At 41.7% G+C, this 26842-nt stretch overlaps 1 protein-coding gene across 2 annotated transcripts in view; it reads left to right on the top strand.

Annotated features, from left to right (window-relative positions):
- kdm1a (lysine (K)-specific demethylase 1a) overlaps positions 1 to 26570 on the top strand; it is a 68950-nt gene extending 42380 nt beyond the window's left edge. For both annotated transcript variants that reach the window (XM_080211243.1, XM_080211242.1), the window contains exons 17-21: positions 2931 to 3118; positions 3702 to 3816; positions 7714 to 7841; positions 14234 to 14380; positions 23271 to 26570. In XM_080211243.1, coding sequence (XP_080067369.1) covers positions 2931 to 3118; positions 3702 to 3816; positions 7714 to 7841; positions 14234 to 14380; positions 23271 to 23456 — 764 coding nt within the window. In that variant the 3' untranslated portion in view covers positions 23457 to 26570. The remainder of the gene's footprint in view (positions 1 to 2930; positions 3119 to 3701; positions 3817 to 7713; positions 7842 to 14233; positions 14381 to 23270) is intronic.
- The last annotated feature ends 272 nt before the right edge of the window (positions 26571 to 26842 follow it).

Below are 26842 nucleotides of genomic sequence, written 5' to 3'. Positions count from 1 at the left end.
TTTTTTGGGTCAAATCACCTCTCTATGTGCTGTGTATACTGTGGCCCGTTACTTCTTGACTGACCAGTATTGGATTTGGGGGATACCCCAAAGATGGGCTGGGGAATCCCTCTTGGAAGTTCCCAGGTAAGGGTTTACCTGGCAATTGTCCAGAAATGCTAATTTCCTCAGACGATTACACTGCATTGGGAACCATTTGACTGAGTGACTTAAGTTGCTAACTTTGGATGGTTCTGTCAGTTTTATACTCCTAATTACTCAAGTATTTCAACCTTCAGCTTAACTATTTTAAAGACTCAGACCCCACACCCTATTCACTTACTTTAGACGTTTCGCCCTGGCTTATTATTTTCAGTGGGACTTTTGAACTCACTTGCTTTGTGGCAGTGAATGCTGTAAAAAGGGGAGAGGTGTCCTCATTTGCACTGCTTCTTTTGCGTTTTGGCACTGGAGCCAGAAATGAGTTTCATCGCTTGAGTCTTCCCCCACCTGAGTCAGGAAGGTCGAGTGAGACAGCGCTTAAGAATTTAAGCGCAGCTAAGTTGTTATGGAGTGGCAATCTGCAGCTGATTGCTACTGTAAAGAAGAGAACAAAGAAAAGTACAGCACAGGAATAGTCCTATTTATGTACCCATCCAGATGCCTCTTAAATGTTGCTAATGTGCCTGCTTCCACCACCTCCTCTGGCAATGCGTTCCAGGCACCCAGCACTCTCAGCGTGGAAAAACTTACCCGCACATCTCAAACTTTCCTCCTCTCACCTTGAACCTGTGACTCCTTGTAATTGACACTTCCACCCTGTCTGTGCCTCTCATAATTTTGTAAACCTTTATCAGGTCTCCCCTTAGCCTCTGTCTTTCCAGTGAAAACAATCCTAGTTTATTCAATCTCTCCTCAAAGTCAACACCCTTGAGACTAGGCAACAGTCAGGGCTGTATGTACTCCTCATGGAGAGCTTAGTCTGTGTCATTAAGAAGAAAAAACTAAATCTGAAGCTTCTGCTGGTAGTTAAAATATTTTAGGAATACCTTGTACTATAATATTTCTTTTTAGACGTTCCTTATAGTTTGTACAAACTAAAAACTGAAATGTAACCTTTAGAAAGGAATCAATCTCGGTTGCTGTGCTGCAGAATTAATGATGATTACCTACGAGAAGTAAAAAGACTTGCACTGTAATCCTGAATTGGTGTGACTGAAGGCAGATGAAATAGATCTTGTGCTTCAGGCTACAAATTAAGAATCATACTTATTATTAAATTAAACAAGGATCAGATCAAACAGCGCAGGTGTTAACAGGTAGTGTAATCTAGTCAAAGCATGAAAGTTCGGAGTCTTGTAGTACTTTAAATAGATTTGTGTCCTTCGTGAAATACTTTAATTGGAAAGCTCAATTCTTAAGTTTCCTCCTCCTCCCCCTCCTCCTCAGAAGCACAAAATGGGAGCTGAAGAATCGATGTCATCAGATTCAGCTATGTTCCTCTCTTCCTCTTAATTTGAAATGTAAGCCTAGACGAGGGAGAATTAAAAGGGTATCTTTCAAAATTTATTCTGCCAACACCTAGAGTGTTCTAAAGGTAGAGTTAAAGTTTATTTATTAGTCACAAATAGGCTTACATTGAAGTTACTGTGAAAATCCTGTAGTCTCACACGCCGGCGCCTGTTCGGGAACACTGAGGGAGAATTTAGCATGGCCAATTCACCTAACCACATCTTTTTGGACTGTGGGAGGAAACCCACGCAGACATGGGAAGAACGTGCAAACTCCACATAGACAGTGACCCAAGCCGGGAATTGAACCTGGGTCCCTGGCGCTCTGAGGCTAACCACTGTGCCATCATCCCGCAGGTGCACAGTTGACCTGCCAGACTTTTCCGGTGATGTCTGTACCCATGAAATTGTTCATAATACCTGACTGTTCATTAAGGTTAGCACAGGTGAAGTAGTGCATCTAGAAAGATAACTTTAATCTACCTTTCACAATAGATTGCATGAAAATCTGTTCTGCTTTCTGCAAGCAGTAACCAATTCTGCAGTGCCAAGCTGGCTAGCTGTCAGAATTTCACAAGTAAATCATGAAAATATGTAGTCTTTTACCATTTGAAACAGGCCAGATTTCTGCTTTACGGTTGGATCAGCTTTTCCAGTTATCTTCATGTCCATCTTCCAAAAAAAATCTAAAACTTGTGTAGCCATGTGTTATTTTAATGGCGTCAGAATCACTTTATATATTTGTGCTTGAGGAAAGAAACTTTTCATATTTCTGCACCTTTTTCAGACTGAAGGGTCAAATGGAAAGCAGACTTGATGGGCAGGATTTTCTTAGCACGCTCACCCCAGAGCAGGAAAATCCCGCCTGAGGTCAGTGGACCTTTGCATAGCCCATGTCCCACAATTCCCATGGCAGACGGGATGGGAAAATTCCGACCAATGTCTCCAGCATGTTGATCACGGAGAGAAGTCACTAAAACTGGATTTGAAATTTTATTCACTGAATTGAAAGCCATTAGCCTGTAATGTTGTTAACTTAATTTACTGTCGTTTCTTGCTTTAAAAAGTTAATTTTTTAAAAATCAAAAGTTCTATTTTTGTTTTACTTGTAGCTTTCTAATTTACTATAACCCCATTCTTGGGCTAGTGCTCTGAAGTAAATTATTCATTGAAAGCAAATGGAAGTCCTTCTGTGAACTGAGGTAAAATAAACTTTTGTGACAAGAGCAGGGACATCGCAGTTTCTGTGCCTCAAGCGTACAGTGGGATGTTTTGCAGTTGACTGCACGCAGAAATAAAGTTGTGGTATTAGTTTTAGAAGATTTATTCCACTTCTGACTGCCGTTGTGATTAACCTGAGCGGAATTATTTCTATTAACCTTTCTGGTTTTGTTGCTCCCCAAGTTCTTCACAGCTATTTATTGCATAAATATTTTTCAGGATGTGAAGTCATTGCTCAGAATACTCGTTCAAACAGCCAGACGTTCATTTACAAGTGTGATGCAGTTTTATGCACCCTCCCACTGGGAGTGTTAAAACAGCAGCCGCCAGCGGTGCAGTTTGTGCCTCCCCTTCCTGAGTGGAAAACTTCTGCTATTCAGCGTATGGGCTTCGGAAACCTAAACAAGGTGAGAGAGACCCTGCTAAGCTGGCCCTTTTGGAATCGTGAGACCAGCCACGGTCCTTGTAAAAGCTTTATTTATTTAGTTATTAGTTTATTTATTAGTGTCACAAGTAGGCTTACATTAACACAGCAATGAAGTTACTGTGAAAATCCCCTAGTCACCACACTCCGGCGTCTGTTTGGGTACACTGAGGGAGAATTTTAGCGTGGCCAGTGCACCTAACCTGCACATCTTTGGACTGTGGGAGGAAAGTGGAGCACCCAGAGGAAACCCAAACAGACATGGGGAGAACGTGCAGACTCCACATAACAGTGTCGCGAGCTGGGAATCGAACCCGTGAATCGAATAATCGAAAATGCGAGTAGGAAGGGTTTTAGACTTGTCCGTGTGGAGTGACAGCGTTGCTGCTTGGTTATCCTTTCTGAGTTATTTTGTCTCACTGATGCATTTCCGTGGAAAATTGCAGTGAATCCAATTACTCCATGAGTGTGAAAGTTGGATAACTGCTGATGTACCATAATTGACTGAAACATGTATAGAATAAATAATTTAGCATCTGCTAATGCTCACTTTGTATTCCCTGCAGGTTGTATTATGTTTTGATCGTGTATTCTGGGACCCCAGTGTAAATCTCTTTGGTCATGTTGGAAGCACTACTGCCAGTAGGGGAGAATTATTCCTTTTTTGGAATCTATACAAAGGTATCTACACCAGAAATGGCTTTCTGTGGACTAAAGCAATGACACTTCTTTTGACAAGGAAGAAAGAACAATTAAACATGATATAACTTTAGCAGTACTAATTTACTTCCTGGTGAGGATGAAAATTTATTTTGCACTTGAACAGTTGTAATCTTTGTCATCTCTTTTTCATTCAGATAACTACGCAAACCTTAGGCTGCAGTCAGCATACAGACCGTAGGCATTTGCGGAACTGTCAAAATTGTAATTTGGATGATGTGTTGCATTATGCACGTATTTTCTGAGTTAACCTTGTTTTTTTTGTGCCTGAGAATCTGTGTAGAGCTTTGCTGTCTAAATTAAACATTGAGGATTGCAAAATCTGACATTTATAGCTCAGTCCTTAAGGTTTCATACCCAACAGACCTGCAGCCTATTTAAAAGAATTATTGAAATGTTCACCCCATGGCAATTCACCCACCAGCTATATCCATTTTAAGCATCATTGTGAATAAATATTTTTAGGGGATAGGGTTCGTGCAGCTCCGTGTCAAATGCTTGTTGTTTGAAGTCGTGATCCAAAATAATGCTTCTGCCAATGCTGGACAGAGGTAGAGTCAGTAAAAATGTTCTCAACTGTGAGATCAAATTACATAAATTTTATGTTTCTCATTACACAGAGCCTCTGTTATAAGTACCTTTTGCACGACAAGGTACTGGTCTGCATGTTAGCAGCCAGTTAGCACCAATCTCCTGTTTAAATTAAATCAAACCGCCAAACCTTAATTGAAGCTGTAATAAATGTATTATTGCACCTAGAGTTTGCTGTATTTGCTGTCAAAGTAGACTTTTGGATTCTAGATTTCCAGTGCAAAGATGTGAGCAGATTAGGTGCATTGGCCATGCTAAATTGCCCCTTAGTGTCCCGGGATGCATAGATTAGAGGGGTTAGCAGGGTAAATATGTGGGGTTACGAGGATAAGGCCTGGGTGTGATTGTTGTTGGTGCTGGCTCAATGGGTCGAGTGGCCTCCTGGTACACTGTAGGGTTTCTATGATTTTTCCTGCAACAAGTTAAATAACAATTAGTGTATGGCATGTACCTCCTCTAAGTAATCTAGGCAAGTGCAAGAGTCTTTTAAATTTTTTTTGGTATAAGTATTTTGTATCGTTAAATGTTCTCAAGGGGTAAAAATTCAGTCCGACCTTTGGTAATTTATTTTCATTTAAGAATCACAAAATGATTTGAATCTCAAAAGCAAATTGGCCAAATGTCCAGTTAAGACTGATAAAAGCTTTTGTTTTGCTACTTTTTTTCCCCCTCAGACATAAAAGAATCTTCTATGCGGTGATGTGAAGTATTTTTAAAAAATGATCTTTCTGTATATTTCTGGTTCTTGCACTTCATGCACAGTAAAAATGAATGGAATCACAGTTTTAGCAGACTTTGATTGTCTTTAGTCAATTCAGGACGCTGACGAGTGCAGTAGAACAGAGGGATCTGGAAATACAGATATATAGTTCCCTAAAAGTGGCATCACAGGCAGATAGGGTCGTAAAGAGTGCTTTTGGTACGTTTGGTACAGTATAAGAGTTGAAATGTTATGGTGAGGTTGTATAAGACATTGGTGAGGCCAAATTTAGAGTATTGTGTGCAGTTTTGGTTGAATGGGCCAGGAAATGGCAAATGGAATTTAATGTTGGCAAGTGCGAGGTGGTCCACTTTGTTAGGAATAATGGTAGGAAGGACTATTACTTACGGGGCGAAAAACTGCAGCAGGCGACGGTGCAGAGGGACCTCGGGGTCCTTGTGCATGAGTCGCAAAAACCCAGCCTGCAGGTGCAGCAGGTGGTCAGGAAGGCTAATGGGATGCTGGCCTTCATAGCGAGGGGGATTGAATATAAAAGTAGGGAGGTCTTGCTGCAGCTGTATAGGCATTGGTGAGGCCACAGCTGGAGTACTGTGTGCAGTTTTGGGCGCCCTACTTACGCAAGGATATTTTGGCCTTGGAGGGCGTGCAGAGGAGGTTTACTAGGCTGATACCGGAGTTGAGGGGGTTAAGCTATGAGGAGAGGCTGAATAAACTAGGCTTGTACTCGTTAGAGTTTAGAAGAATGAGGGGAGATCTCATTGAGACGTATATGATGATGAATGGGATGGATAGGATAGAGGTGGAGAGGCTCTTCCCGCTCAGAAAGGACAGTAGGACTAGGGGGCACAGCCTCAAGATAAAGGGGGGGGCCACGACAGATCAGCCATGATCTTACTGAATGGCGGGGCAGGCTCGAAGGGCTGGATGGCCTACTCCTGCTCCTATTTCTTATGTTCTTATGTAATTACAAGAAGGATATTAATAAGATTGAAAGAGTGCAGAGAAGGTTTACAAGGATGTTGCCAGGACTTGAGAAATTGAGTTACAGAGAAAAATGGAATAGGTTAGGACTTTATTCCCTGGACCATAAGAGAATGAGGGGAGATTTGATAGAGGTGTATAAAATTATGGTGGGTATAGATAGTGATTGCAAGCAGGCTTTTTCCACTGAGGCTAGGGGAAGAAAAAAAACCAGAGGACATGGGTTAAAGGTGAAGGGGGAAAAGTTTAAAGGGAATATTAGAGGGGGATTCTTCACACAGAGAGTGGTGGCAGTGTGGAATGAGCTGCCAGATGAAGTGGTAAATGCGGGCTCACTTTTAACATTTAAGAAAAACTTGGACAGGTACATGGATGAGAGGGGTGTGGAGGGCTATGGTCCAGGTTGCGGGTCAGTGGGATTAGGTAGAAAAATGGTTCGGCACAGGCAAGAAGGGCCAAAGGCTTGTTTCTGTGTTGTAATGTTCTATGGTTCTAACTGGACATCAGACACCAGTTCCAGGGGTGAGCCGATTAAAATCAGCTCCCTTTGCTGATGTTTAATTTGAAATAATTGTTGATCTTTTAATGTCTTTTCTTGACCGCAGTTATCCTTCTTTGATACTGTGCAGTCATTTTATTTCTATTGAGCAATCTCAGTTCATGAGTAGGAGTTTTAACATTTTCTTTGATCCAAAACAACTTGTGCATAACTTCACAACTCCTGATTTCTTTTGGTGTGGGGAGGGTGTGCAACGGGGTTAGGCTGTTGCAGGAACGATTAATGTAAAACTTCAAAGGTGGCCCCACAGAGAATGGGATCCATGCTCAAATTTGCTGATAAAGGTTATGTTCCGCTGATCAAGATAAGACATGCCTGCACTTTGTAGTCACAATTTTCATTCTTCATACCCTCCCAGTAATTATTTACTCTATGATGTGTTTGTCACAGTACCTAATTTTGCTTGATCTGGGCTCTAATTTAGACTTTAGGAATTATTAAGCAACTGCACCCTTTAGTTGTTTCTTTTGATACAGTGCAGCGATCGTTTCAATGCGATGCTATTGAAATATGTGGTTCAATACTTCTATAGTTCTCTGAATATCCAACTAGATGCTGGATTTTATAAATGGTTTTGTGATTCATGTTCAACATAGTGTGTTGTGGCAGAGCTTGAATTAATATAAAAGAAAGCTTGCAAATGTTAAACAGCTGTAGCTACAGTTCCAACAGCAGTAAGGGCTTCATATCCCAAAGTGACACATTGTCTGAGCTTATTTACATTCTAAATCAACACCATTTGTAATAAAATGTGCTTTTCTGAATGTTCAACATTTTTCGACACATTTGGGTCCATCTTATGCTTTCTGGCTATATTTTGCCTTCAGGTTTCCTTTTCATGGAAATGTATATAGTTAGTTCGAGTAAAGTATCTAAAATATTTGGACACCTTTTAAATCCACAAATGCTGCGGTTGCTCTGTAGTTGCACAAAATATGGAACTTGCTTTGGGTAATCATAAGCATGTGGTTGCAATTCCATTCACTCTTGATTTGTCCATTACCAGCTCCAATCCTTTTGGCTCTAGTGGCTGGAGAGGCTGCCGGAATAATGGAGAACATTAGTGATGATGTCATTGTCGGTCGCTGTCTAGCCATCTTAAAAGGAATATTTGGCAGCAGTGCAGTACCACAGGTATGAGAATGTTAAGATTGCTTGATTATAATCTATGTCTTTCTTGGTGGGAAAATGGTGGGCAGCTGCAAAAATGGAAAGGAGGGTGAGAAGGCTAATGCTTTGAAATGTTCACTGTTTTTAAACGTAATTTCAGACTTTGTTACAAACATACTGCAGTGTAAGTATTTTAGTGGTTTATTAATTCCGGTGGTAATTTCCGAGGAAATGTATGAAAGCTGATTTTTGTGGAAGGATTAAGTAAATGAGCTGGGCTGATAATTCCAGTTGCAATTGTTAAGAACTCTTTAGCAATAATCTGCATCCTGAGACATGTCAGCACATGGTGCCCTAAGTCGCCCCATTAAAAGCTGGTTGCTGTATTTAAACCTAGCAGTTCCAATAAGGTTCTTTGTGTTTGGTTGTCATGCATTAGAATAAACAAAGTTCCTGCATCGTGTCAACCATTCAGCAAGGCATTAAGTTTCTTTGTTGGCAATAGCTGCATCGCTGCCGGAAAGAAGGACAAATGCATGGATAACTTACGATGCACAAGTGAAGTGTTCAAGCTTATCAAACCACACACGGTTATAGGGCAAGCCAAAATAAAGCAAAATGTTTTGGCTAAAACATTTCATTTTGGCATGAAGATGAATCAATTATGACAGGAGGAACAGATTGGAAAAGATTCCTGAAGCTCTCACATCTACCTCAGGGTCCAGATCACTGGTGAGTGGACATAAATTTATAAATAGCTCTCTGTATAGTAGTTAACTGTTACATCCACTTTGATAATTCTGTTAAAATTCCGTCTGTATGCCTTTTCACAGCATAATATATATTTTTATCATCAGGTCTATTGCTGTCTCCCACTGTGGAAGTTATCAACATTTTGGACAAGATAGAAAATCTATCACGCGGTGAGGAATTCCTTCGTTGTTTCAACTCAAGGAAAAAAAACTCCTGTTCAGGAGTGGGATTTCAAAGTACGCTGAACAGTGACATAAAGATCCATTGCTTATTGTCAGATACTCCAATGTCTAACTGTAAGGATACCCCTCAAACGTTCAGCAACTCGCTCTTCACCAATGTGGGAATTTCTGAACTGAAAATGTTCGTACAGCGTGTAGGGTAAAGATCTGTCACTAGGTTAGCTCTTTCTCCCCTCTTCCCACTTCCAGGTTCCACCCTCTAGATTATCATTTGTAAGGTGGCTCCTCCCAGGCTTTGTTGCCACTTTTTCTTAAACCAAAGAAGGGTCACTTTCCCTAAAGGCCATTTTTTTAATTTTTATTGGTGCCTTTCGGAGTTCTACTTCTAATTAAAAAATACAATTCAAATTAAGTCCAATCATGATCCCCACACTAGGGACAAACCAGATCCAAGCTGACAAGACAAGGATATTGCATCCCGTCTTGGACTCGATCAAACACAATCCAAGCTGACAGGATGAGGCATTGCACCCCCTCCCAGGCTTGATCTAACGCTTCATCTTTGCCAAAAGGCCGAGAGGGCTTTGAAAAATTACAGCAGGTAAAGCCTTGGTTTAACCTCATTGGCTATCCTGATCATTTACTTTACCCGAGCCTGGGCAAACCACCATAGCAGGTGTCAGCGCACCCCCAGCGTAATGAGCTAACCCCACCTCCTGATCATGGTTTCATGCCTGCCAGCATCCTCTACCATTAAAGCAGAGTTATTACAGGTACTCTGATTAACTTTGCTTTTGTTTAATAAACATGATGGTAAACACTGCACCAAAGCACATTTAGATGTTGTGTACCGTTGACATATTGCAATGACAATGCCCTGGATTATGGACTAATTATTATTTACTGTACTGTAAAGTATTTTGTCACTTATTTCAAGTCACAAGAAGAAACATATATTCTCGCTGTGTCTGCAATGTTGCCTATATCTATTCCTAATTGGGTGGAACTGCAATTAATGCACCAACCCCCGCCTCTGTCCCCGCCCATTGGTGGCTTCTTGCCCTATTCAGGTGGAACTGCAATTAATGCTTTAATTCCACCTGCCCTCCTGCATATCATTGAATCCCACAGTGCAGATGGAAGCCATCGAGTCTGCATCACCACAGTCCCACCCAGGCTGTATCCCTATAACTCCATGCATTTAACCTAGCTAGTTCCCCTGACACTAAGGGTCAATTTAGCGTGGTCAATCAACCTAACCTGCACTTCTTTGGACTGAGAGAGGAAACTGGCACACCTGGAGGAAACCCACGCGGATACGGGGAGAATGTGCAAACTCCACACAGACATTGACCCAAGCTGGGAATTGAACCTGGGTCCCTGACACTGTGAGGCAGCAGTGCTACCATTGTGCCACCCAACCTTCCTTCGCATTTTTTCTTGTGTGTGTTTATAATTCATTATTTAACTGTGGAGCTTCTTTCCTTTTATTGTGCATATGTACAATAACTTATAACTAGCCTGTATGGGGGACTTTTGGGTTGCTACACAGCTTACAGAGAAGATTGTGTTAATGCTGCTACTTTGTATCTTTTAGAATAATATGCTCGTTTTAATGTGAGTGGGGGCATTACGTACATTTGAAGCATGTTTGAAGTTCTTTATACTGATGCATGATTTGCTCCCTGTACCATGTTTCCGTTGCAATGGTAAAACCAATTAATTGTCATTGTGCTAACCAGCATTAAATTCAGCCTTTGACATGAAATTCGGGTAAATCGACCATGTTATGATTTCGTAATCACTGGTTAAACCGGGTTAAAATTTACCCACACCCTAGTAATTAGATTAATTGTTTCTGTTAATCCATGTACGTCAAAATTTTACTGCTCTTTGAACTTATGTGAAAAGAATGTGGTCTATCATTATCGCAAAATGTCAGCACTTCTGAACCAAGTTATTCATTGGTGTGGGGTGTTACAATTAGTGACATCTCTCGTGCATTAGGGTGTATGTCTTCTTTCAGAAACAATATGTATTACTCCTGGTTGTTTAAGATTTAAATCAACCAACAAAAACAACAAATGCTAGAAAATCTCAGCAGATCTGACAACATCTTTGTCAGAGCTCTGACAAAGGTCACCCAAACTCAGAACGTTGGCTGTGTTTCTCTCTCCACGGATGCTGGCCGACCTGCTGAGATTTTCCAGCATTTTGTTTATATTTCAGATTCCAGCATCTAGAATAATTTTGCTTTTGTTTAAATCAAGCAATATTCGAACAGCTTTTCTGTAAGGGGGTCGTCCTCATTTCAGAAGTTGCTGTTTGTAATTAGGGCTGTATGTTTTTCAAGGAGTAAGTTTTTTGCTGCCCAGTTCCAGAAGTTCTGCAAAGACTGATTTATGTTTCATAGAAATGCCCTACGTAGAATGTGGAGAACTGACTAGGTCCCGTTAACGTGAAGTTAAAAAAATATGCAAAATGTACAGCCACGCATATAATACACAATTGCGGACAAGATTGACGATACAAAAGTGTGCATGACATACAAAAGCAGAATTTGGTTGATAATGGGTGCACATAGTGACACTGATGTGTAGAGTATAGGGCTAACGGTAGGACTCTGAATAGTGTGGATGAACAGAGGGGTCTAGGTGTATATGTACATAGATCCCTGAAAGTTGGGAATCAAGTGGATAAGGTTGTTAGGAAGGCATATGGTGTCTTGGCGTTTATTGGTAGGGGGATTGAATTTAGGAGCTGCAGCGTCATGTTGCAATTGTACAAAACTCTGGTGCGGCCGCACTTGGAGTATTGTGTGCAGTTCTGGTCCCCACATTATAGGAAGGATGTGGAGGTTTTGGAGAGGGTGCAGAGGAGGTTTATGAGGATGTTGCCTGGTATGGAGGGGAGGTCCTATGAGGAGAGACTGAGGGATTTGAGGTTGTTTTCGTTAGAAAGAAGGCGGCTAAGGGGGGACCTTATTGAAACATATAAGATGATTAGAGGTTTAGATAGGGTGGACAGTGATAGCCTTTTTCCTCGGATGGAGAAAGCTAGCATGAGGGGGCATAGCTTTAAATTAAGGGGTGGTAGTTATAGGACGGATGTCAGAGGTAGGTTCTTTACTCAGAGGGTGGTGAGGGATTGGAATGCCCTGCCTGCTGCAGTTGTAGATGCGCCTAGTTTGGGGGCGTTTAAGAGATCCGTGGATAGGTTTATGGATGGAAAGGGATTGGTTTAGGTTAGAAGGTCATTGCTTTTTAATTGGTCGGCGCAACATCGTGGGCCGAAGGGCCTGTTCTGCGCTGTAATGTTCTATGTTCTATATCTCCTAACAATTTTGCATTTACTACATTCTGCAGGTTTTGCATTGACTTCCTTTTCTGTTTCCAGTCATTCATTTTTTTAAAATGACTCCACAATTAACTTTCAACTTCATTTATAGTGTCAAGAGTAGGCTTACTTTAACACTGCAATGAAGTTACTGTGAAAATCCCCTAGTTGCCACACTCTGGTGCCTGTTTGGGTACACTGTGGGAGAATTTAGCATGGCCAATCCACCTAACCCGCACATCTTTGGATTGAGGGAGGAAACCGGAGCACCTGGAGGAACCCATGCAGACGTGGGAGAATGTGCAGACTCCACACAGACAGTGACCCATGCCGAGAATTGAACCTGAGTCCCTGGTGATGTGAGGTTGCAGTGCTATGCCTGAATCAGTAATCTTTTTGACTGGGCTGAGAGTGCTGAGACATGGTTGATGTAGTGCAACTGTAGCATGGGACCCTGTTCCCCTGAGACCATCCTTTCATTACAGTATTGTCACATCCACTGACCATCAACATCCGTTGGGAAAGATAGCCAATGTCCTTATCTCCTGCTGTCGAACACAACTCTCCTTGCAGATCTCAGGAATGACCTATTCAGTTAATCTCCTCTCATCCACCTCCCAATAGTTATACAACCATGGATCTTTTCACACAATATTTAATTCTCTAGACTAATACAAATGGTTAGCACTGATGCTAGCCAGTGTCTGCGTGGGTTTCCTTTGAGTGCTACGGTTTCCACCCACAGTCTGAAAGACATGCTGGCTAGGTGCATTGACCCAAATAGCCGCTGGAGTGTGATGATTAGGGGAATTTCACAGTAACTTTGTTGCAGTGTTAATGTAAACCTTACTTGTGACTAATAAATAAACTTTAAGTAGAGCATTTTTCTCCCCATCCTAACATTTTCAGCTGTGTTGAAGCAATACAGAAAACATCTTAATGATGTGTATGAAAAGCACTTCACTGGGACTTTGAATAGTGTGTAAAACATGTCATTCTTAAATTGTAGTTTTAAGTTTTATTTAAAAGTGTTTTAGAATAATGTCATCATGGCACCACTTATTGATATTTATGAGTGTTATTTTTAAAGCTTTCAATTAAACTTCTGTAAGAAATTCCCTGGCTGATTTTTTTTCTGCTTTCTGAATTACTCAGTGAAATTCACCCTCCACAGTCCTGAATATTAGAAATAGGATTTATCCATGGTTATCATTTTGTAGCATATGTTGCCGTTATCCTCTGATTCCTGTAACCAGATCAACCTGATGTATTGACTGATTCATAGAATCTGTAGAACCCCTACAGTGTAGAAGGAGGCCATTTGGTCCATCGAGTCAACACCGACCACAATCCCACCCAGGCCCTATTCTTGTAACTCCACATATTTACTCTACTAATCCCCTGATACTAGGGTCAATTTAGCATGGCCAATCAGCCTGCCCCACGCATCTTTGGACTGTGGGAGGAAACCGGAACACCCGGAGGAAATCCTTGGGGAGAATGTGCAAACTCCACACAAATGAGGCTGGAATTGAACCCAGGTCCCTATTGCTGAGAGGCAGCAATGCTAATCACTGTGCCACCGGATTCATGCGGACAGCTCATTACATGTGAATACCTGACCTTGAGCTGCCCTACACACTTACTGACCTTAATAACAGATGTACAGCGGCAAGTATTTGCTGGGCCACACTCAGTCTGCTTTAGCCTGGTTTATAATTAAACAAACTTTGTGCAAGCATGTGGAAAAATTCTCTCTCCTTTTGTGATCCTTGACAGTGTGGCGTGGGCTGGTGGGATCGTGATTGGCAATATTTGGAAGACAAGATTGAGCCTTAAATATATGAGGCTGCCATTTTGGTGGGGCAAACCTGTCCCAAAGGGGGGACAAAAATATACAAGATGAAGTCCCAAAGAAATAAAACCTTTTTTTCCCAGTACATATTTATTGTGTTTGCAAGAAGTTGACTTCTCTTTCATCTCTTTCATCGGTCGGGAGTTTTTGAAGACTGAATTTCTGAAGAAAGCTTCAATTATTGTACCTAAGCAATATCCATAGGACTCAGCGACTGAATAATCCTTCGCTCTGAGGTAGAAAGGTGGTTTGTCACATTATCAATTGAATACTTTTCTTTATCCTTGCAGCCGAAGGAAACTGTTGTCACTCGCTGGCGTGCTGACCCATGGGCACGTGGCTCCTATTCCTACGTAGCTGCTGGTTCTTCTGGGAATGACTATGACTTAATGGCACAACCAGTGACCCCAGGCCCCAGCATCCCTGGGGCTCCTCAGGTAAAAATCTTCAGTTTTACTGTGAAGTAATTAGCTCGAGAAGAGATGTGCTTTTTGATTACTGGAGGTATTCAATTTTTGCTCATAATATTGTAGACTTTTTTATTTGCCAAGTATCAGAATCAGAGACATGAACTTACTGCATCTATTGTAGTATCTCAATGTTAATAGAATTTCAGTAAAGAATATTGGATGGAGGAATGAAATTGTCATTGTTCTTTCCAATGGAAAGCTGTCAGTGGTCTACTTATAAATGTCCATCCACAATAAAAACATAACTGGAGAAGTACCAAGTTTATCACTGTTGATAGGGAAGCATATTTGGGTCTGTGAATTAAAGCCTTGGGAGTGTGCACTTGACAAAACTTAGGTTTGTTGTAGCATATTTTGCAGTTTGCAATACTGGACATGTTGACATACAATGTTATGATGATATTTCTGACACAAGTCAAATATATTGGCCTAACTCAAATCTGCTTCTGTAAGAACTCTTAAATGAAACGCATTAGACATAGAAGCAGAAGTAGGCCATTTGGCCTATCATGCCTGATCTGCCATTTAATGAAATCATGACTAGCATGATAACCCTCAACTCCACTTTCCCATCTTAACCCCATAACCCTCGATTCCCTTACTAATTAAAAATCTATCTCAGCCTTGAACATATTTGATGATCCAGCCTCTACAGCCCTCCGTGGTAAAGATCTCCACAGATTCACTACCCTTTGAGAGAAGAACTAACCTCCTCGTCTCTGTCTTAAATGGTGATCACTTGCTCAGATTCTGCCAACCCACTCAACCTCATAAGGAAATCAGTCCATTCTCAGGATCAACCTAGTGAACCCAGACCCTATTTTAAGTTAGAAAATATAATTTATTACAATAAATGGAAAGTTAATTTCTGCAGTCAACTACAAAGTGTATGACTTCAGTCAGTTGTGACAGTGTTTTTCAGTTTGTGATGAGATCCAACTTGTATTCAGCTCTTGCATCATGTACTATGGAAAGCAGTAATGCCAGTTTGATGCTAGAACAAGCATAGTTTATGGCAGAAGCTGTGGAGAGCTGTTTGTGACCTACTTCTTTGACAAGTAGGAGGCTGGTGTGGAACTGAGTGCTTATGAAAGGGGTGAGGCAAGTTGAAAAGAAAACCACCAAGAGATGGAAATGTGTTTTGTCAAGAGTTTGCAGCTGAATTGATAAATATGCTGCACATGTGTCCAGGAAAGCACTAATGTCGAGGTGTACAGCTATTTCAGAAGGAATATTCAGTGAGCAGGCAAACGTCGAAGGATATGCTGTGAGTGCTTAATCTAAATCATTGAGCTCGGAAGGGGGCCATTTGATCCATTGCGCTTTGGAAAGAGCTATTCAGTGGTCCCACTTCCCTGAAATCTCCCCATAGTCCTGCAGAGTTTTGAAAGTTGCTTATAAACCTGCTTCCACCACCCTTTCAAGCAGTGCATTTTAATTCATTGATGGCTCATTGCATAAAAACAAGTGGTTCTATCTTCCTTGTCTTATGTATTACATCTGTTTATAAAACCAGGGGCCCCACATGCTTTTTTCAGTCATACCAATGTGTCACTTTAACATCTGCATACATGAGCCCTGACGAGTAGGAGGATAGTATGGAACCGAGTGGCTATGAAGCATAGAAAATAGGAGCAGATGTAGGCCATTCGGCCATTTGAGCCTGCTCCACCATTCATTCTGATCATGGCTGATCCTCCAATTCAATAGCCTGATCCTCCTTTTCCCCATATCCTTTGATCCTACGGGCTATATCTAACTCCTCCTTGAAAACATAGAATGTTTTGTCCTCAACTGCTGTCTGTAGTAGCAAATTCCACACACTTGCCTGTCTCTGGGTGAAGAAGTTTCTGCTCTTCTCAGTCCTGAAAGGATTATCCCGTATCCTTAGACTGTAACCCCTGTCTCTGAACACCCCTAGCATCGAGAACCCCCTTCTTGCATCTACCCGTCTAGTTAGAATTTTATAGGTTTCTATGAAATCCCCCCTTGTTCTTTTAAACTCCAGCGAATGTAATCCTAATCGACTCAATCTCTCCTCATATGCCAGTCCTGGCAATCCAGGAATCAGTCTGGTAAACCTGTGTGCTCCTTTAGAGCAAGAAAATCCTTCCTTAGATAAGGAGACTAAAACTGCATGCACTATTCTAGGTGTGAACATAAGAACATAAGAAATAGGAGCAGGAGTAGGCCATCTAGCCCTTCGAGCCTGCCCCGCCATTCAATAAGATCATGGCTGATCTGTTGTGGCTCAGTTCCACTTTCCCACCCTCTCCCCATAACCCTTAATCCCCTCTCTTATCAACAACCCATCAACCCGCTTCTTAAAAATATTTAGCGAGGTAGCCTCCGCCACTTCAACGGGCAGAGAATTCCAGAGATTCACCACCCTTTGAGTGAAGAAGTTCCTCCTCAACTCCGTTCTAAACCGCCTCCCCTTTATCTTGAGGCTGTGCCCCCTAGTCCTACTGTCTTTTTTGAGCGGGAAGAGTCTCTCCACCTCTATCCTATCCATCCCATTCATCATCTTATACGTCTCAATGAGATCTCCCCTCATTCTTCTAAACTCTAACGAGTACAAGCCTAGTTTATTCAGCCTCTCCTTATAGCTCAACCCCCTCAACTCCGGTATCAGCCTAGTAAACCTCCTCTGCACTCCCTCCAGGGCCAAAATATCCTTGCGCAGGTGCGGCGCCCAAAACTGCACACAGTACTCCAGCTGCGGCCTCACCAATGCCCTATACAGCTGCAGCAAGACCTCCCTACTTTTATATTCAATCCCCCTCGCTATGAAGGCCAGCATCCCATTTGCCTTCCTGACCACCTGCTGCACCTGCAAGCTGGGTTTTTGCGACTCATGCACAAGGACCCCGAGGTCCCTCTGCACCGTCGCCTGCTGCAGTTTTTCGCCACGTAAGTAATAGTCCTTCCTACCATTCTTCCTACCAAAGTGGACCACCTTACACTTGCCAACATTAAATTCCATTTGCCATTTCCTGGCCCATTCGCCCAGCCTATCTAGATCCTTCTGCAGACTCTCCACACCCTCCGCACAATTTGCCTTTCCCCCAATCTTGGTGTCATCAGCAAATTTCGACACCCTGCACTCGGTTCCCTCCTCCAGATCATCTATATAAATGGTAAATAGCTGAGGCCCCAGCACCGACCCCTGGGGCACCCCACTAGTCACCAACCGCCAATCCGAATAGCACCCATTGACCCCCACTCTCTGCCTCCTATTTGACAACCAATCCTCTATCCACGCTAACACCCTACCCCCAACTCCATGTCCCCTGACCTTCTGCAATAACCTCTTGTGAGGTACCTTGTCAAACGCCTTCTGAAAATCCAGAAAGACCACATCCACCGGCTCTCCTCTATCCACTGCCCTAGACACATCCTCATAGAACTCCAGTAAATTTGTCAGACCTCACCAATGTGTGGCCTCACCAATGCCCTGTATAATTGCAACAAGGCATGACTTCTTTACTGCCTGTTGCGCCTGCATGCTTAAAGGGCTGAAGCAAGTTAAAAAGGAAATGAGAGCTTTGACAAAGGGCCATTTGAACTCAAACCGTCAGCTCTTTTCTCTCCTTACAGATGCTGCCAGACCTGCTGAGATTTTCTAGCATTTTCTTTTCTTGTTTCAGATTTCAGCATCTGCAGTAATTTGCTTTTATATTATTTTGACAAGAGATGGAGGTGTGCTTTGTCAAGACATCAGGTTGAAATCCAACAGGTTTATTAGGTAGCACAAGCTTTTGGGACGCTGCGCCTTCATCAGGTGAGTCTGGTGGAGGGGCAGTGCTCCAAATGCTCGTGCTACCAAATAAACCTGTTGGACATTAACCTGGTATTGTGAGATTACTTGTTATGCCTACCCCAGTCCAACGCAGGCAACTCCACATAATGTTTTGTCAAGAATTTGCATATTATGCTAACCTGCTGCAAAATTATGCCATTTAGTTTATATTTCCCCTCTTCATTGTTCTTTTTAAAGTTCATCGCTTCACACTTCTCTGCATTAAAATTCATCTGCCATGTTGGTTTATGTCCTCTTGTAGTAGTCTGTCACCATCTTCCTCATTGTTTACTGATTTCTGAGTTTTGTGTCTTTGGCACAGTTTGAGATTATGCTCTATATAACAAAAAGAACTTAATCCTAATGTTGACCCTGGGGGACATCACTGGCACAACGTGTCCATCGCACCAGTCTGCAAAAGCAGCTATTTGCCGTTGCTTTCTGTCTCTTAACCAATTTCTGTCTCTTAACCAATTTCTGTCTCTTAACCAATTTCTGTCTCTTAACCAATTTCTGTCTCTTAACCAATTTCTGTCTCTTAACCAATTTCTGTCTCTTAACCAATTTCTGTCTTCACCTTTTAATCCCTTGGGCTTCAATTGTGCTAACAAAATCTGTACCAGGAGCTACTTGGATAATTAAGAAAATAGAGATTAAAATTAAGTAGAGAAAGAGGGTTATGACTGATGTCAGGTAAAGAATCCAGTCAAAATTAGATATATATAAAGAATGTATATGTTTAGCTAACTGGCCTGTAGTTAGAACATAGAACAAAGAAAATTACAGCACAGGAACAGGCCCTTTGGCCCTCCAAGCCTGCATCGGCCATGCTACCTGACTGAACTAAAACCCCCTACCCTTCCGGGGACCATATTCCTCTATTCCCATCCTATTCATGTATTTGTCAAGACATCCCTTAAAAGTCACTACCGTATCCACTTCCACTACCTCCCCCGGCAGCAAGTTACAGGCACCCACCACCTTCTGTGTAAAAAAAAAAGCTTTCCTCATACTTTAAACCTTGCCCCTCTCACCTTAAATCTATGCCCTCTAGTAATTGACTCTTCCACCCTAGGGAAAAAGCTTCTGACTGTCCATTCTCTCCAAGCCCCTCGTAATCTTGTAGACTTTTATCAGGTTCTCCTGTCTTGCAGACTTCTATCAGGTCTTTCTATCAACCTCCATCGTTCCAGTGAGATCAAACCAAGTTTCTCCAACCTCTCCTCATAGCTAATGCCCTCCATACCAGGCAACATCGTGGTAAATCTTTTCTGTACCCTCTCCAAAGCCTCCACATCCTTCTAGTAGTGTGGTGGCCAGAATTGAACACTGTTCCAAGTGCGGCCTAACTAAGGTTCTATAAGGTTGCAACATGACTTGCCAGTTTTTAACCTCAGTGCCTGGCCGATGAAGGCAAGATTGCCGTATGCCGCCTTGACTACCTTCTCCACCTGCATTGCCACTTTCAGTGATCTACATATCTGTTAACCCAGATCCCTCTGCATATCAGTACTCTAGAGGGTTCTGCCATTTATTGTATACTTTCCATCTGTATTAGACCTTCCAAAATGCATTAGCTCACATTTGTCTGGAGTCAACCACAATGTTGTGAATCTGGAGTCACATGTAGACCAGATAAGGATGGCAGATTGCCTTCCCTAAAGGACATTAGTGAACCAGGTGGGTTTCTACAACAATGGTTTTATGATCAGCATTAGACCTTTTAATTCTAGATTTTTCTTGAATTCACATTTCACCATCTGCTGTGGTAGAATTCAAGCCTGAATTCCCACAAGAGTTACAAGAGCAGATCAAAGACTGGGACTTGTGTGGTGAGTAACTTGCCTGCTGACTCCCCAAAGGCTGTTCATCATCTACAAGGCACAATCAGGAGTGTGATGCAATACTCTCTACTTTCCTCTATCTGTGTGGTTTCAAAAACAATCAAGAAATTCAGTACTCCAGGACAAAGCAGCTCATTTGATCAACACTCATCTACCACCTTAAATTTTTAGCCCCTGCATCGCTGGTCCACAGTGGCACTGCAACAATTGATCAAGGATACTCCAACATCACCTTCCAATCCTGTGACCTCCAATACCTAGAAGGGCAAGGGCAGCAGATGCATGGGAACAGCACCATTTGCAAGTTCCTCTCCATTGCACAAATCATCCTGACTTTGAACTATATCACTGTTCTTTCACTGTCACAGGGTCAAATGACTTGGAACCGCCTTTCAGGCAGTTTGAGTGAACCTGTACCAGATGGTTCAAAAAAAATGTCAAATCGTCACCTTCTCCAGAGCAATTAGGGATTAGCAGCACGGTGGTTAGCGCTGCTGCTTCACAGCTCCAGGGATCTGGGTTTGATTCCTGGTTGGGTCACTGTCTGTGTGGAGTTTGCACATTCTCCTCCTGTCTGCGTGGGTTTCTTCCCACAGTCCAAAGATGTGCGGGTTAGGTTGATTGGCTGTACTAAAATTGCCCTCAGTGTCCTGAGATGCATAGGTTAGAGGGATTAGTGGGTAAAATATGTAGGGATATGGGGTTAGGACCTGGGTGGTGCAGACGCGATGGGCTGAACGGCCTCTTTCTGCACTGTAGGATTCTATGTAAGAGATATTGGTCTTGCCAGCAAAGTACAAGGTTTAATACCTCAGTCATGTCCTCTGTCTCTACAAGAAGATCTCCTTTGGTCTTTATTCCCCACCTCATTTCTTGACCCCACTTTTAGTGTTTATAGTTTTATAAAATATTTTAATGATCCCTCTTAAGATATCCATTAATGTTTTCTCATGCTCTCTTTGCCTTCCTATCTTATTTCCTTTCTCAGTTCTCTGCACCTTCTCTTGCTGTTTCATTCCTTTCTATATTAGGAATCTGCCATTTATCTTGAGCTTTTCTATTTTTAAATATAGTTCACTTTTTTAAATGAAAGCCATTCTTGGAAATCGGGGTGGAATTAATGAAATGTGTGTGCTGGTATTCCAAATGAAAAGCCATTTCGTACAATTGGAATTTTTTTTTGTCAGAATCCACAACCTTGTATTATTTTTGTTGGGGAGCTGTCAGCCCCCCTCCGGTCACATCCTGACTGTCCAGTTGGTGCGAACAGCGCAGAAAGAATGATTTAATGTTAGGGGTATTCTCAAAAATTGTTACAGGTGTCTGACCCCATCAGTGATAGTTTAAGAAAATTTATGACAGCTCTCCAGATCTTACTAAGAAGCAAGAGAAATATATTTAATGTTTTTCTTCACAATAACACAAATGTTTGCAAAATCTGCATTATGATCACTGCCTCTCTTCTGTCCGTAGCAGTGCTGCATGCACTAATTGTCTTGTCTCCCACACGCTCTTTTTACTTCCACTCTCATTCTTCCTCACCTTCTGTCACTTCTATTATTTTTATATATGTTTTTTTCCTTCCTGTCTCTACTTACTTTGACCGTCTTTCCCTCCTCGTTCTCCTGTTTTTCCCTCTCTACAACATGTTTCCTCTTTTTGCATGTTGCATTTGCTCAGCTGTGTGAGGAGACTGCAGGAAATATGGAGTCCTGGCTACTTGAGTAAAGTTGGAAATTGGCATGAGGACATGTGGCAGGCGGGATATGGGGCTGGAAGAGGCACATTATGACTGATTAGCTATAAACTTTCCTCAGTTGCAAAACACTGATTAAACACACATGCCCTAGCAGACTTTTGTTGGATTATGAGAGTGATGGTTATATAAGTCCATGAATCAACCATCCTGACTGATTCTGTCCAATGCTTTCACCTGGCAAATCTTTTGATGTATCTGGAATGAAATAAAGAGAACTGGATTGCACAAGATTAAAAGATTAAATTGCGTACCAGTTCTTGCCCTGGGCAGATTCATAACTCTGTTTGAGGACTTTGCTCTGATATGTTGTAGTGCGCGTAGAAGCTTAAGTGCAAGCAACTGGACTCCTAATATAGTTAGTAAATTCACTGGATTTAAGGTTAACTGCAGGTCAGTACATCGGATGGTTTTGTGATAGAGGTGCTTCTCGCTATCGCCCTTCGTTATAGCAACTTTCCCTTGGTATCAGGCGCCATCACAGAAACAGATTATCTGGGCATTTGTCAGCTTCCACGTTTCCGATATTACACTAGTGACTACATTTTAAAAATAATTCACTGGCTAAAAAGTGCTCTGTGGCACTGGGAAGTTGTGGCTCATGCTACATAAATGAAAGCCTTCATTTCTTTGGCTGTAAAGTGCAGAAAATACCAGGTTTGATTCCCAACCAGTGCTGAATTAGTCAAGGCAGCTGTTTCCATCAACCAATAATCCACATGTCCCACTAAGAAGGACATTAATGGAAGGAGGCATTGACAGCATTAATTAGAGAAACTTTGGACTATGGTGAAGTGCCACTAAATTTGACAACAGGTAAACATGGTGTTTAAAATAAATATTACATTGGTGACTATATACCTACCAGTCTTGCATCAATCCTGACTAAAATAATGTAAACGATTGTTAATTTGATTATTTACACAACAATGGCAGAGTAAATATCAGTCAATATAACTCCCTTTCTGACCAGCTTCCTCAATTTTAACCCCCAAAAGTGGATAAACCCTGCAGCATGTTGAGATTTCCAGAAGGAATATGATAAAGTTCCATTCAAAAAGCTGGCTTTTATAGCTGGTAGTACAGAATATGAAAGATTATCACCATGACGACGTCTCCCCAATTCATTTTCAGTCCAAAGGCACTCCATGTGAGACTTTATTCGACCTGTAGTTGTATGAGCATTGCAAGTGCTGTACTAGACTAGCAATGATGTAGAGATGCTGGCGTTGGACTGGGGTAAACCCTGGTGTTGTGTAATGCAGGTACAATTATTTCCTAACAAGCCTTTGCACCTCCAGAGGAAGAGATAAAGTTACTGCTTAATTGAAGTTTTTGTTTAATCTTTGAATCATGGATTGCTGTAACCCTATTAAATATAAACCACTGACGTTAGTGTTTCTATTTTGATATGCTGTCTACAAAACTGATATCATTTTATTTCTTTCATTGCAGCCAGTTCCTCGCCTCTTTTTTGCTGGGGAACACACTATTCGCAACTATCCTGCCACAGTTCATGGCGCTTTATTGAGTGGATTAAGGGAGGCCGGTCGAATCGCTGATCAATTTCTGGGTGCAATGTACACTCTTCAACGACAGGGAACGCCTGGCATCCCGACCCAGCAACCCAGTAGCATGTAATTTATAAGAGAGAAAGGTTCATATTGCTGGAAATTGTCATTTTTAGATTTCATCCGGGGGTGGGGTTTAAAAAAGAAAGAACAAAAAGCTACTGCAGCCCTACAGTAGGTTTACTGTGTAGACTTGACGCACTGATTTCAAACCTCCTTTATTTTTTCCACCCCATTACTGCCAAGTTTTTGGGGCACCATTGACCATGAGACTGAGCCAAGTGGAGCAACTCACTTTGGGGAGGGAGGGGGTACTTCTGACCAAATTATGTGACAGCCCAATCTAATGCCTTGGGTGCTCTGTAGCATTAACTCCTGTGTAAATGCATCAGACATTTTGTTTGAGAGAGCAAGAGTGTGAGTGATTGTATTATTGATAGTGTTTTTTTTTCCCCCAGCCATACTAGTATGTGCTTTAGGACATTTTGAGTGAATTTACAGAAATAAAACTTTTTGATGTAATGGTCAAACTTTTTCATAAAATTGGCATTTGTTTTAATGCGTAGTTACTGTAAACACTAGGGCTATTAATGGAACAAGGTAACTCAAATTGAAGTTAGTTCAAATCGTATCATTTTAAAAATGCTTACACTGCAATATCTAGGTTTGAGGGGAGATTCTTTTGGACCATTCTTACTTGTTTTGATGAATTTCACTGTAACCACGTTCCCTAATTAACTCTGGTTACTTTGCACTCAAGTATTGGAAATGTCAAATGATCTTTGCATGTGTCACAACTGCCATCTTGTTGTCTTAAATGCTACCTAGAAATGTGGTTAAAAATGATAAAGGTATTACTTGGAGCGTATTAAAAATTGCCTACTGCGTCCAACTGACATTTAGTGCCCACATGCTATGGAGTAGCATCAAGCTATCTGTAAAGGGCCAGAATCCCCACCAGTGTCTGACTTAAGGAATGCTGCAACACATGTAGAAGTGTAGTGGAACGTAGGATCCCTCAGTGATGCCACAAGGAAGGGAGGGGGACCTGAGTTCCAACTGGCCGTCTGGACAAAAGGTTTTGTTACAAACTCCTGTTGTCCTTCTACTTAATTCTTGCCCCTCAAAGGGGACATCTGTTTCCTTCTCACCTTCAACCTTACCAACAGATCTTTTCACACACTATTCAGTGACATCCACTTCTAACGATCAGCACTTGTGGTGATCTTGTGGATGAAATGAGCAAATAGAACTTGCCGAACCCATTCCTGTGAACTTGCAGGATTTTCCATTGGTTTTGATCAAGTCTTTACTGGGATGCTCAATGATGAACAGATGAATTAGAGCTGATGTGATGTTTTACACAGCTTGTGATCTTGGCACTCTTAATGTTCACCCCTCTTTTCATTCCAACTGTTTTCTGTCCAAAGCCAATGCTCTTTGCTTTGTTTTCGGAATGTGAGCAACATCAGAAAAACCACATCTATTGCTCCTCGGAAAGTGATGTTAAATCTCCCAGCGATCGTTTTTATAACTGAGTTAGTTATTAGGCCACCTCAGAGGTCAGTTACAACTGTCTGCATAGCATTAGACTAGAATCCAGCATAAGCCAAGCTGAGTAGGGCCAAAGGACATTAATGAAACAGTTAGTTTCATACAACAATCCAGCAAATTTCGTAGTTAAAGTTACCAGCTTTGCTGCTTTAACTTAGAGACAATGCAAAATGCTGGAAATTTGAAAAATAAACTGAAGATGCTTGGAAATACTCATAATGTCAGATACTACCTGACCCACTTATTCCTGCATTTTTTCTTCAGATTTATTGCTCAGTTGGTATTTGAACTCGACCTCTGGGTTGCTAGTCTAGTAAGAAGTCTCAACACCAGGGTTTACCCCAGTCCAACTCTGGCATCTCTACATCATTGCTAGTCTAGTACAGCACTTGCAATGCTCATGCAACTACAAGTCGAATAAAGTCTCACATGGAGTGCCTTTGGACCGAAAATGAATTGGGGAGACATTGTCATGGTGGTAATTTCACCGAACTAGTGCTCTGGGTACCTGGGTTCAAATCCCATCACATTTAAATTCAGTTAATTAATGAAGTCGATTTAAACAAAATCTAGAATTGAAAGCTGGCCTTCGTAATGGTGATCATGAAACTGTCATCGATTGCCATAAAGACCTTCAGCCCTGCCGCAATGTGGCTCTTAACTGCTGCCAAGGGCAGTTGGGGATGGGCAATAAATGTTCCCCCCTCAGCGAAGCTCGTATTCCATGAATGAATAATGAGAATACAAGTGAATGGACCACCACCATTAAGAGTGCTAAAATCATGAGCAGTGCACGGGGAGGTGAGATTGAGCAGTTTTCTAAAGCAGCAAGGGCACATCTGCACTGATTTCAAGGATAGTTTAAGCAACTGGCAAATCAATCACTAAATTCATTACGCTGTATCCTCTAGGTTTTTGAAAATAATTTCCCTGCATTCCCATTCTCTCAAGAGTCTAAAGACTCTTAATTGTGATGGTTTTAGTAATGTGCATCCAAAGATTACACTTCAAAAGTACTTCATTGGCTGTAAAATGCTTTGGGACTTCCTATGGTTGTGAAAGGTGCTATGTAATTGTGCAAGTCCTTATTCCCTGAGGCGGTGGTGCACTGCGCCACACTTGGTAACGTAGGTGGAGATTAGTTCACGTTAGTACCTAGAGCTTTCATTTTAACCACTCCTCCAATGGTTTCTTTTATTGTACCTCTTTAGCGTGCCAAGATTTTTACTGTGAATTTAATGTTGTCAACCCTAGTGTCTACAGTCAAAGCAAATTATGTTACGCTTTTTATTGGTTGTGAAAATGATGGTGTAGATTGATTGAATTACAAGGATAGTTTCTGAATTGGAAGTACACTGATTGACTTTCCATTAGAACTAACAGCTAGTCCACAGATGCATGAAATACCAATTGGACTTTTCATTTTATACACAAATTAAGCAGTGGAAAAGCAGTGTAATTTTTATTGGCTTGTCAGATTTATATTTTGGCATGCAAAGAAAGGTGCTTTTTAAAAAAAAGGCACCTTATTTGCTAAATTCTAGAAGATTTTGCACTTTTTGTCATCGGTGTGCTACGATTACACCTTGTGTAACGCCACAAATATATTTTAAATAAAAAGTCGAAGATATGAGTTCTTGCGTCATGATTTTTTTTGGAAAATGAACCATTTGGTGTTTTGTTCGGGAAAAAGTTGCAAATAAAGCCCCACCAATTACAGGGCAGTCAGTTTAATGTCAGTGGTAGGCAAGTTTCTAGAAACAATCATTCAGGATTGGGGGCGGCATGGTAGCACAGTAGTTAGCACTGCTGCTTCATAGCTCTAGGGACCCAGGTTCGATTCCCGGCTTGGGTTACTGTCTGTGTGGAGTTTGCACATTTTCCCTGTGTTTGCGTGGGTTT

Source organism: Carcharhinus amblyrhynchos, chromosome 24 (assembly GCF_965287045.1).
Source record: "Carcharhinus amblyrhynchos chromosome 24, sCarAmb.v2.hapA, whole genome shotgun sequence".
In the NCBI taxonomy this organism is placed as follows: Eukaryota; Metazoa; Chordata; class Chondrichthyes; order Carcharhiniformes; family Carcharhinidae; genus Carcharhinus; species Carcharhinus amblyrhynchos.
Note: the sequence above shows the minus strand (reverse complement) of the source record. Positions and strands in the feature narration are given on the sequence as shown.